The sequence below is a fragment of the Pomacea canaliculata genome, linkage group LG9 (assembly GCF_003073045.1).
Source record: "Pomacea canaliculata isolate SZHN2017 linkage group LG9, ASM307304v1, whole genome shotgun sequence".
NCBI classification, from domain to species: domain Eukaryota; kingdom Metazoa; phylum Mollusca; class Gastropoda; order Architaenioglossa; family Ampullariidae; genus Pomacea; species Pomacea canaliculata.
This window is the reverse complement of record NC_037598.1, coordinates 6933762-6946912: the sequence shown is the minus strand read 5'-3', so window position 1 is coordinate 6946912 and position 13151 is coordinate 6933762. Positions and strand designations below refer to the sequence as shown.

The 13151-nt window shown below is 40.6% G+C and overlaps 1 protein-coding gene across 2 annotated transcripts in view; it reads left to right on the top strand.

The window, feature by feature from the left end:
- Nucleotides 1-13151, top strand: part of LOC112572019 (protein Wnt-2b-like) — a 51894-nt gene that overhangs the window by 35516 nt on the left and 3227 nt on the right. For both annotated transcript variants that reach the window (XM_025251508.1, XM_025251507.1), the window contains exons 2-4: nt 9094-9329; nt 12468-12745; nt 13008-13148. In XM_025251508.1, coding sequence (XP_025107293.1) covers nt 9203-9329; nt 12468-12745; nt 13008-13148 — 546 coding nt within the window. In that variant the 5' untranslated portion in view covers nt 9094-9202. The remainder of the gene's footprint in view (nt 1-9093; nt 9330-12467; nt 12746-13007; nt 13149-13151) is intronic.

The window sequence follows — 13151 nt, the reverse complement described above, 5'->3', positions numbered from 1 at the left end:
ATGAAATGATTTTTTTAACTGTTAGAAATCTTTGTCATATGTTAACTATTACTTTATAAAAAGATAATACGATTTGTGTAAACATACCACCGGAAGTTGTAGCTGTCTCCGCCTAATTAGCAGCGGAAAATCTAATGATAATGTGAAGATGTTCCGGGTGGAACAATTTTATACAGGGTGGCGTTTCTCTGTTATACAATTTGTAACAGATTAACTCATAATGGACACTTCACTACAAGAAGTTTGTCAAAGAAGATGATTTAAATACACATTTTCTTGCGCCCATGCATGGAGATAAGCCGTTAAAATTTTAGTATTTTGCGCAGGTGGCAATGATTAATAAACTGGACTACTTACGGTTGTGGAAAACCTTTTAGCGAAAACACATTACCAGTAAGTGATGTCGACGAGGTCTGATGTGTCCGCCAAGGCTAATAACCGCACACATATTTCTTCGAGAGTTAGGAACACTTTCATGATTTAAATAACTTGCATTCAGGTTACAAATTATGATAGTGGGTGTCCATTTATTTCTTCTTTTTTTTCATGTTTTCGCTCGTGCGTAATTGTTAGTTGATAAATTCTGTAACAACTTTCATTGAAAACTGGAAATTATTCTGGGATTCAATGATTTATTATCAATGAACTGAATGAACAGGACTTATATGTTTGGCTAGCATACATGTTGCCAGCATCATATATTATTAATTAATTTGTTGGTTTTGTTTTGATTTTATTTTCGCGTGTGTGGTTCGTTTTTGGTTTTTGTTTGTTGTTGTTTTGGTTTATTTCGGGGTGGGGGGTGGTGGTGGTGGTGGGTGGGTTGGGATGGACGATAAACATGACAGAAACAGCGATCTGTAACAATACTTTTTCGGATATTCATCGAATTTTTAAAGATGAATTAATATCTTTATTGACATGTTTATCCTAGCAATGCTATTTCGCTAAATATTCTCCAGCATTTGCAGGAACAAAATTTACATTCTCACACACACACACACACACACACACACACACACACACACACACACACACACACACACACACACATACACGGTCTGTGGTACTCTGTGTATGAGTGGACGTGCATGCACGCGCGCGCACGTGTACCAAAGCCTGTAATGATAAATTTGGAAGTACAGAACTGAGCTCTGGAATCCGTTGTTGTAATCAGTTTCTTTTTTAAAAAAAATCCTTCAAATAAAGCGATGACTCAGCCAATGTACCAGTCATCTTTTCCCCTGTCCCACGTCTACATCATCTTGCACATGCTGGGCCCTCGCGCATCTCGGTTTCGAGCGAATCTTATTAGTCTTGCCTGGCAATCATCTTCCACCCTGTGTGAAACAGAAAATATCTTTGCCAACGAAGTCTGCTCACTTAACTACACACCGCGATCGTTCCCCAGCAGACCAGGACCCGTAGTCACACACAGGAGGCAAAATCTACTTCCGGGGTAGCTATGCGCCGGAAGCGGGTAGAATGAGCTGGGTGCAGAAGGCGCATGCTTCGGAGGTCGGCAGACAACTCTTAACGGTTCACCCGTCGTGCGATTGGACCCAGGCAACGGCACCGGCCGCAGGGTCGGTATTCATGAACTGAAACTACAACAACCTCGTGGGTAGCTCTGTAAGCCCCCCAAAGCATCCCTGCCTGCAGCACCAGAGCGGAGGATCAGAGGTAAGGGCGGCTGGCGCAGGTGAAAGCAGCGGGGCAGACGCGTGTTCTAGTTGTCTTCTCCTTACTCACTCGGCCTGTAATATATAGCCTTTTTGTCAGAACTAATTTCCTGATATTATCCAGTCTGTTCTGCATCGCTGTAATTGCCATGTTTACTCGGCAATTTACATAAATAGTTATTTCGGAGGTTACGGAAAAGACTTGTGCTATCTGCAGCATTCCTGCCAACGATACTGTTAAAGGATGCTTTTTGAAAAAGCTTTTAAAAGCCGCCTTTTGGATTCCCAAGACAGTATTCAATAACTTCTTGTCTCTCTTCTACCTTTTACGTTTTCTTCTTCTTCTTCTTCATCATCATCATCATCATCATCATCATCATCATCATCATCATCGTCGTCGTCGTCATTATAAAAAATTCGTCTATGTAACGTGTTTTTCATCAGTGATTTTAAAACATTGCATTACCAACATCACTATCGCCTCTACTTTCTTTGTCATCAATCAGTCTTTACAAGCGTTTAATCATCATTAAGAACGGGTTGACGAAGACTAGCGATCGCGGTCGGAAAGAAGAAGAGTATAGCGGACGTAAGACAAAGCAGTTAAGGTAGAGATGTGGAGAGAGAAAGAGTGAAAGAAGAAATGAAAGGAAAGGAGATATGAAAGATGGGAAAGGGGGTAATTGGGAGGGGAGAGAGAGAAGCACCCGAGCAGACAGAAAGATTAGAGTTTTCACTTTTCTGTCATTTTTCATCATTTTTCAGTGGCAGAAACATGATTCATCTCTCGGGTTGGAGGAAAGGGAAGGATGCATGCAATCCTTATTCTATATTGTACGCGCGTGCGTGTTTGTGCGTCTGTAAGTCTGTGGGTATGATGATGATGATGATGATGATGATGGTGGTGGTGGTGGTGGTGGTGGTGGTAGTGTGTGTTGGGGAGGGAGGGAAGAATGACGGAGTGCTGCAAGCTGTACGTGAGGGCTGGCGTTCGCGCCTCGATGGCGTCGTGGCTATCAGTCGCACTCGACAGATCTTCACAACGCCCTAACCTCGTTTAACCTGGTAGCCGTTGGCTGTCAAAATGCGCGGTCATAAACTACACGTGCAATCCGTGCTGCGCGGAAATCACTTCTCCACAGCACGCACCCTTTACGTTAATGGCATGACGTTATAGTGAGCAGCTGACGTAATACTTTTTGACGTCAGTGATGCATCGTCAAAACTATGCAATGCCTACGTATTTCTGACGTCATTCCACTCGACAAAGCTGACAAGAATGAGGCAGACGCACCCAGGGTAGACTAGTGTGGAAGGTTCGCTGTTACCCGACTTTGTTTACGATAATCGCGTGCTTTGATTGGCAGTTGTGGCCTATACAGCTCGCGGTTCTTATTTGTGGGTGTTTACCTCAGCCGTCCTGCCAGGTCTTTGAAGAGTAGGCGCCTGGGAAGAGATGTGCGCGTGAGGTGTGACAAAATAACCAATAATTCATTAATCTATGGCTAGCAACCGAGAAGTTCGTTCCCACAGAAAATATTCTCTTCGTTAAATAAACAAAAATAAGTTTAGGGTTTCAAAACATCCTGTTTGCGAGAATTTACTGCAGAATGCAAACTGCGACATATGCCAAAATCCCATTTTACTAGGATTATGTACTATGGTATACCTTTACAGTCACTTAGGCACACAGTTTAATCGGATAAACCTCTGCTCTCACCCCCTGGCCCCTGTAAATGATATGTCTATGTTACTTGTATCTACAGTTTTGTAAGCAAGAGTATGGATTTGACTATGGAAGATCAGTTATCAATCTCTATCCGTAGTGTAAGTTGCGACATAAACATTGAAGTGGAGGTGCAACCCTGACAATGAACAGATTAAAGTGATCCTTGAATTGTATGCAGGAAGCTTGCAAACGGGTATGATAGCCGTGAGGCACCTCGCCAAGGCTTGTTTATCCATGTGTACAGATATACAGACATGGTGTGCGTGTGTGTGTGTGTCCGCGCGGGAGAGAAAGAAGGGAGAGAGAGAGATAAAAAGTATTTCGCTGTACGACTGTTTGAATTTGTTTTATCCTCTGCTTAGAGAAGAATGTCAAGACTGTCTTTCGAGAAAGAAGAATTGACAGAAACGCTTGAGAAGAAGCAGAATCTGTAAGATGTCCTTATTAATTATTAACGGACTCATCATCCTCTTTATCATTGTGGCACGTGACTGCTTGCCTCAGAAGAACAATGTAAAAAAAATTAAATTAAAAAACAAAACACAAAACAAAACAACAACAATGCCTCAGAAATGCGGCGACAAGTGATGCCAGTGATGATAATGTCTGTGAAAGCGAGATGCCAGTGACAACATTTAACTGTCAATAACAAGAATAAAAGAGTTCCTTGTCTCTTAAACTAAAACATTTTCTGACTACTGTCTCCCAGCTGGATAAGAAAATTCCGTTTAATCCTGTCAAAACCCATTAATAACAGTAAGTCAGATTTATTGCCGCTGATGTTTATAGCTTAACATTATATTGAAAACAATATTAATTATTTAATGCTCGAATACGATGTTTTCAGTATAATTCCTTCCTGAAATTAGTACCAGGCTTGTTAATTACATCCAATCATAAGTCGCTGACGGAAATTGCCAGCTTTATATTGAAAGACAGTCACAGCTAACATCACTTACTACAAACGACTTTATGCTTTCATTATATATATATATGTGTGTGTAAAGTACATGGTTTTTCAAATATGAGACTTTTTGATTTTATATTGATAATAATAATAATCATAATAATAAGAACAACAACAACATTAACAATAATCTGTTATACGTTCTTATCTCATACTGATTTTCTTTTAACTCTTAGCGAGCTATATTGAAAATGAAAACGCTCTACAATCTACATCAGTGCTGGGTGAAAGGATGAAAATAAAGGCAACTGATTCTTCATTACACGTTTACCTCAAATACATTTACAAGTACAACACGCAGGATTTACTCCGAATGTTGAATAACGATGGAAGCAGTGGGTTACGTCTGCGTGGATGGTAGAAAAATTTCCTTATAAAAACATAAAGTTTAGATAAAAGATGATTCAAATTAAATAAATAAATTTGCAAATATATTTTTATGATATGCGGAATGAAGCCAATAGACCATTTGAAGGGATGTTCCGCTTATTAGATGACATAGACTGGTATAACATTAATTAAAATATTACTAAATAACGGTTACCATATATGTACAGTGATGAGACCTTTGTTCACAGGTCTGGCTGTCTCTCGGTTTCAAATTCAGACTTTCTCGAGCGGGGTTCGAGAAGTATCTAAGAGTATCGAGATCTTTATTTGTGTGAAGTTAATTTTTTTAAAGCGTTGAGCGATCTTGGTTACTGATAGTAATGGCGAGTTTAGTGATATCAGGCCTCTAAAAGCAAGTCTTGACAATGATGTTTGGGCATTAATGAACTTTACATGGTGACCTTTGCTACTTTAGTTCATTCTGTGGATTTTCCTCCATTCGCTATTTCAATTCTTGTGTGTGTGTGTGTGTGTGTGTGTGTGTGTGTGTGTGTGTGTGTGTGTGTGTGTGTGTGTGTGTGTGTGTGTGTTTAATTAGTGTGTATGTAGTTTGTGTTTCGTTAGCAAGTGTGTAGGTGGTGTGTGTCTCGGGGGTGTAGCTAAAGGATGGGGGTATGTGTGTAATTAGTGTTTGGGTGGGTGGATAATGTCTGTAACCTGTTTGTGTTTTTCTGTGGGGTATAGTGTGTGTTGATGTACCCGCTGGCGTGTGCGTGTTAGGAGGACAGCGGGTGCAGTGTGTTGCCGATGACATAGGTGTTGTCTACAGTTGCGCCTCATCAGCCACGCACATCCCTGGCGCCATGCAGCTACGGCAACATCCTGCGCCTCAGCATCAGTCAGCAGGGTGGTAAGCAAAGCTATAGAAGTGTGGGAAGGATGGACTGTTTTGGCAGACTGCAGAGCACAGACCGGTTCCAGTCAATTATTCAGTCGACAAACGCCAGACCGCAGATAGTACGGAGAAATATTGTCTGTGAGTGTAGAGAGTCTGGAAGTGGGAGAGACAACGAGAGGTGTGAATAAGACTGGAAAATTTATCTTCAATGTTCTTTGGGCATATATGTTACTAAATGGAATTAATTGTTGACCGTCTAGGTCTCTTGCTGATTGGCTGATTGTCTTTCCGCCGTTTCACATTTTAAACTAGGCTATAGAAATTAGTGTTTATTTGAGAATATATTTTCTGAACCGTTTAAAGAAATTTTAATATTTGCCATTTCTCTGAACTTTTTTTCTTCTCCAGCATCCCAGCTAGGCTACTACGCTCTTTGTCTGATGACCGTATCCTAGCTACTCATGTCAAAAGAAAGCAAGATATGGTCACATGATTTTTAGTTAGCAAAACAATGGAACTCTCTTTCCTTCTGTATCCGCCACCTATAAACCATTGAATCTTTTAAATGTAAACTGAAAACACACCTCATCCTTGAGCATTAGTCCTAACAACAGTCCACAGAATGCTACTTTTTTCACTCACCCCTCATTCTTTTCCGTTTATTGTTACTTCCCTTGTCTTCCTTTACTGAGTCACGACAATCTTAGTTATTGTTCCTTGATTCCTCTTTGCGGTTTGATATTTGTCTTTTATCAGACATCGGTATTGTTGTTGATACTTCTTTCCTTTGTAGGTTGTCCTTGTCTCGTTCTTGTCTCAAGTGCTAAGCGCAAGCTCCTTACAAGCGTGTGTGCTAAACAAATCACCCATTTATTATTATTATTCTTCCAATTGAAGAGAGCGGGATGAGAGGGAGTTATGATGTTGTATGATGCTAAGTTCACACGTACATAGTCTTGCTACATGACCTGTGACCCAATCGTTTTCTTCGTTCTTGCGGTTTATTTTCAGAAAGTGACTTTTGTGTGTGTGGAAGAGAGGGAGTGTGTGCTTATGAGAGAGAAAAGGTGGCCAGATGAATATGGAAAAAAGGAAATGAATAAAGATGTGTCTGTGTGGGAGACGGGTGGGGGAAAAGTAACGTACACGTGATGGTGCATGCCTGCGATTTTTCTCCCCTTGCAGGTGCTGTGGACACGTCTTCGTTTCTTTTATCTCCCCTTCCTTGCCTTTCCAACCCATCCACCCACTCCACCTCCCATTCCCCTTCCACCCGGGTTCCACGTTTCCCCCAACCCTCCAACTCTCTCATCTAACAACTGCTGCTCGTCATCAGATCAGGGCAAGTCTATCAACTCATTTCAAACTCTCCCCCTCCCTCACACCTTACCCACACCCACCCCCTTGTACCACCCAGCTTAAAGGTCTGGGAAATTTTTTCTCTCCTTTGATGCGGCTCAAGTTGTTAGTAGGAGACTTTTTACTACAAACAACAACAACGTGTCGTCGGCCCCTAGAAAATGTTTAAAAAAAATAGCGAGCAAGTCGTTGCCTTCAAAGTGGCCGACAGGGTGACATCGTCTCGCTTTCAGAGTAGCGGGCCCTGATCAAAGCCGTGAAACGCGAGTTTACGCAAGTCTGGCAAATATGGCAAGTGAGCGAGACAACTCTTGCTCTCTCATTTGCTCTCTCTCTCTCTGGTCAGAGTGGTTCCTGTTAAAAACTTCGACCATGTCTTACCAGAAGAAATGTTCTTGCAAGAAATCTCCAGGAACTGAGCGTGCCGAGTCTTTTTTTTTTCTTTTTCATTTCCTATGTTTAAAGGGCAACACGATCACTAGAAACAGAGCATAAAGTATCACAAAAACATAGCCTGGTCGTATTTTATGACGAAGAGGCACGATAAATGTTGTATTAATCTTTCCTTCGCCACACCTGGATTTGTTGAAAAAACAGGAAGTGACGAAAGGGTGGTATTTCTATAAATAGCGTCGTCTGTATGAGCTGAACCCGAACAGGAAAGATGAAAACCTCGCTAAAAGAAGAGCAGAGTAGGACACTATGTGGTGTTGCTGAATGTTCTTCTTGACACTCAGATGGAGTTCTTAAAGATAATGGCTACAAACACCAGTGATTAATTTTGTCCACAGATCTTAATTATACACATCTCTCCTTTGTTGAAAGGTGTCGTGGAAATTCGTACAAAAGAATTTGCTAAAACATTTGAAAAGTGATTGTTATCGAGTCACTTATACAGTACAGGTAAGTCTTAAACTTTTAGTAAAACGAAGAGATCTTCTTCCTACAATATTGCCAACTATACCAAATCACAAGCTGTTAAACCAACTACAACTACCTGGTAAAAAGCTTAAGCAAACATCAAGTACCGGATATGCAACATCGACACTGTTCTGGTCTACAAGTAACATTGTGACACAGTCACAAACACATCAGTAGTATCCTTATACAGCACAATGCTAAAAACAACTGACAGTGTGAGTGCATCATTGATGTGCGTGCTCCAAACAGCTAAAACAGAATTCACGTGTGAACAGTAAATGTTGTATCCAGCTAAAATAGAAAGAAATAAGATTTATATCAATAAATGTTTGTACAATTTTTATAATGTGATTATATTTTTAACTGTAAAAATGTCATTGTCAGCAGTCATTTTTAACTATAAAATAAAACTGCAGTGCTGGAAATTAACTATCTAACGAAAAGATTACAGGAGTTTGTCTAAGACAAACGTACATTTGAAATATGTTTATATTTTATTAACAATAATACACATGGAAAAATTAACTAAAATGTGCATACTTAGTAACAGACAATAATAAGACAAGGTCAACTGCAATGACCGTGATTGTTGCCCATTAAATTATGATCTGGAGAAGACCAGTCTGTCCAGTGGATTTCGTTTGGACCTTTTATTTTTTACACTTCAGTGGAAGATTCTAGATAACGTTCAAATATTTAGGGCTGTATTCCAAAATCAGCCGTTTTTTGTTCTTGGGGGAAAAATAGGTTCTTGAACACGACAACCTGAGCAATGTTTGAATGTTTCTTCATCTGACTGCAAGACATGCATAGCTTTGCTGGACTTGATGTTACAAATCCATGTATCACTTAAATGCCACTCTCTAATATAGGAGTAATTTTCTTCTGCTTTCCTAGTGAGAATCCCGATATTGGAAGGCTTATTATATCTCGAAAATTAAGCATAATTATGTACTCATATGTTGCGAATTAAAATTGTTCAATGAACTTAACCCGATAAAAAATGAAAAATGTTGCACTTGTGTTGCCCTTTAAAGAGTATAGATTGAAAATTGGGTAAAACGCTGGACGACGCTTTAGAAAAGTATTAGATAACGATCATTTAGATTTTTAGACAATGGTAAGAAAGAAATTAAAAAAAAAGATAGAAGCAACTAGCATCAACTCCTTCCGTTTCATAACTTCTTTGATTTCTGTGTTCATGTAGGTTTATCAGTCAACTACCGCTTCACGCCTCAGGGGCCGGGGTGCTGTGTGACAACATACCCGGACTAGTCGTGCGACAACGGCGACTGTGTCACCTCCACCCGGATGTCATGGTGTCCCTGGCGGATGGGGCACGGCTAGGGGTGGAAGAATGCCAGTATCAGTTCCGATCCCAGCGATGGAACTGCACGACACTTCACAGAGACGCCTCAGTCTTCGGCAAGGTGATGCTGAAGGGTAGGTACAGTCACAAAATGGGGTGCGTGGGTGGGGGATGTTTATGCCGAATCAGTAACCAGAGCTACTCCAGTCCCAAGCTACAGGGTCATGTCTCATGTACCGGAGACAAGATCTGAACTCTCGGTCAATGATCTTTACTATCTTGGCAACTTCCCGATTAAAGGTTGGCAGATATAGTGAACGCTGTAGTGGAATGGAAACTGAAAAAAAAAAATCTTTGATGTCGTTGAAGACGACTAGATGACACCGTTGTTCAAATCTTCGATTAGGATTAGGTAAAGGTCCTTCTCAACTAGGCTATTGTTGTCCAACTTTGACAAAGCTGTGTCAGGTCACAGGAAACCAACGATTTTGGGGTGAAAGTTGAAGACATTGGAACTGGTCAAAGTCCAAGATTGTTTACTAGTACATGGTCTATATATATATATAGTCTTGACTAGAAAGCAGTCAGTTCCAAATTTTTTAGCAGAATCCAGTCATTTTTAGAGCCATGATTAGAAAGTAGTTTTAGAGTCGTGACTCAACCGTCGTCGTTGGCCGAATGAAAGTTCCAGACATCGCTGGCACACTGCAGAAAACTCCACACCAAGTTAACATTCCATAACCGCGACGGCGCCTGCAATAGTTAGCATTTTTATCTATTATTTTATTTGTCATTAACATTTTTCAGGAACTGGATTGTTGTTTTTTTTTGTTTTTTTTTTTTTTTGCCCTGAAGCCCTGCAAACATACATTTCCCATTCTGTGGCTCCCCAGTTTTCAGGACCCGATTCTAAGACTGGCTGTTCTCCGTGATGTTTTCAAGCCACAGGAAGAAATTCTTGATTGAATTTTAGGATTTGTTTTTCCCCGGCATGGGCGCAACTTTTTCATTGATATAGACTCTTAGGTTTACTGGTCTTGCGTCAACATTCTTTGGCTGTTCGCCGCAGGAATGTGTCTTGTTTCCTAATGTGTTTCGTGTACGGCACGCTTGACATTCCCACATCAAACATCAGCCGGTCGACAGATAAACCCAGACAACCACCCCCTCCCTAAAAAAATAGGGGTATACGAGTAGCAATTTTTAGTTTCTTGCTTCTTGTGTTTTCTGTAGAGGGCATAAATCATCTCTTAAGGAAGGAAGGAAGGCAAGGTAGGCCACTGTGCCAGAAGGATCGAGATTGAACAGAGAATTCCTGAAACAGTTCATCATGATGCGGGTCCCAAAAGGGTTTGAACGGGGGAAAAAGTAAAGAAGTTGATGATGCCAAAGGCATTAACCTTTCTGCCACCACGCAAGGTTTTTTTTTAAAAATGTCTGTAGTATTCTGCATGTCAAAGCTAGATGATGTACAGCACCCCGTGATGGATCCCGGTACAATAAGGCTATCCTTTGACTATCTAAGATACACCCGTACATCAATTTTCGTTGTTAAGGCCACAAAAAGTCAGGTGTAATCAAAGAATCCCGTCCCATAAATCACTGCGTCAAGGGACGATGTCTTCAAGAATAGTTCTGGCGATAAATTCGCTGCAGCACCTCTCTCTCTCTCGTCTCTGTACTGATACCTTCCATCCTGTCTGCCGTGTTACCTTCCGTAACAATCTCTCTCTCTCGCTTGTTCACTTGTCTCTTGGCTTCTTCTTCCATCTCTCTGCTTGTTACACTCAGCAGCAGGCTCACTCGCCCGCTCGCCCCTCTTCTGCCTTTAATCATCATGTCTGCTGGATGGCTGCTTGACGTTGAGGTAAATAACTGCTCCATCATTGTATCCTGCTCAAGTTTCTCAACCTCTTTATGCCATAGACAGATAGAGGTAATCAACTCTTAAATTATATTCAGGCCGCAAGGCAGCGTAAGGATGTATCCTGAATGGTCAGCTGAAAGTTTGTTAATTCACCTGCAACACTTACATCTCACTCTCTCACATACAGAGAGAGATGGTTAAATTAAAAAAAAAAACAACAGTTAATTATTTCATCGGTCTTCATTTGTAAATACGAGTTTATGTTTTTCTGAGTTTATGACAATGTGCGTGCCTCAGGGTTGCTGGGTGTGTACATGAGACTCACGAATGAATACTCAATTTTTATTTCTATGAAGAAATGTCAGTTAAAGCTGAAAAAAAAACAAACCTAGATGTGTTCTTTCTTGTCTTCTTTGCTAGAGTTAAAGGTCGAAGAACATAATCTAGAGATGCTCACAGGAACTTTGAGTAAAAGATAGACACTCAAACGCGAATATTAAAATCAACATTGCATTTAAAATATAAGATGCATTAAAAATATCAAATATTATTATTATTATTATTATTATTATTGTTATTATTATTATTATTATTATTATTATTATTATTATTATTATTATTATTATTATTATTATTATTCCGTCCTGACACTTCTATTTCTGGTTTGCATATTTTTTAATATTGTTCTAGTTTGCCTCACTTGACAGTCCTACCTGAATTTTATCTAAGTATACTGATATTGAATTCTGTGTGGCTAGTTTTTTTTTTACTACTTTATTCGTATATAACTCCATATCTTTTATAAACTAGCTTTATTCATATATTTTGCTGTTCTTTAGTCAGATCAAGTAATTCATGCACCACGAGCAATTTGTGAAGCTTTCGTCGTCATCATCATCATTATCATTCACGAGTTAAATCAAATAGCATCATTCATTAATTCTCCATTTTTAATTCGAACCGTTACTTAAATTCCAACACGAACTTATACATTAACGCTATATGAACATTTCTTGAAGACAGAAAAAATAATCCAGAATAAGAGGGAAAGAAGCAAAATTTCGACATGCATTTTAAAAAACAAAACAAATGCTGAGAACCAAGACTTAAATCACAAAAGAAAGGAATTGCTTTTACCGGGATCATACAGTGGCTTAGCAGCAATTAATCAACATTTAAAATAATTATTGTACTATGATCGACAAGTCGCAAAACCCAGTTCGAAAATTAAAGTCGCCGATAAGTGTGTGTGTTGTTGTTTTTGTTTTTTGGTTTTGGTTTCTTTTTTTTGGGTGAGTGGGTGGGAAGGGAAGGTAGGTCAAGGGACGGAGGTTGAGATGAGAGTGGCTCCAAGACATAAGTGTGAAAGAGACATCTAAACACTTATTGTCGCCTCTTGTTTTAGGCAGTCGCGAGGCGGCGTTCGTGTACGCCATCTCGGCGGCGGGGGTGGTGCACGCCATCACACGCGCCTGCAGCAAGGGGCAGCTGCAGCACTGCGCATGCGACCCGGGAAAGCGGGGCAAGGGGCAGGACAAGCGCGGCTCCTTTGACTGGGGAGGATGCTCCGACAACGTGGGCTTCGGCAGCCGCTTCTCCCGCATGTTCATCGACGCCAAGGAGCGCAAGACGAGGGATGCTCGCGCCCTCATGAACCTCCACAACAACCGCGCAGGACGCAGGGTGAGTGCCGCCTATTTGGAATGTCTTAATAAGTATTTTGTTCCAATTGGCTCATTAACAATTTCCGGTTTAGTTGTAATTACTTCTGCTATAGAAATACATCTTTTATCAGAAATACTTAGCTCATTCTTATATACACGACTAAGTTAAGAAATATTTAGTGCGTTCTGATTTGTTTATTTAAAAGCGTCAATGCCCTTTGACCGTGCAGATCTCTTACCCAAAACTCTTATTTTGTCCTTCACTCTCCGGCATTTTGCAGGCCGTTAAAAAGTTCCGGAAGCTGGAGTGCAAGTGTCACGGGGTCAGCGGCTCGTGCACCGTTCGCACATGCTGGCTGGCCATGCAGGAGTTTCGTCGGGTGGGGAACTACCTCAAGACCAAACACAACGGCGCCACCCAGGTA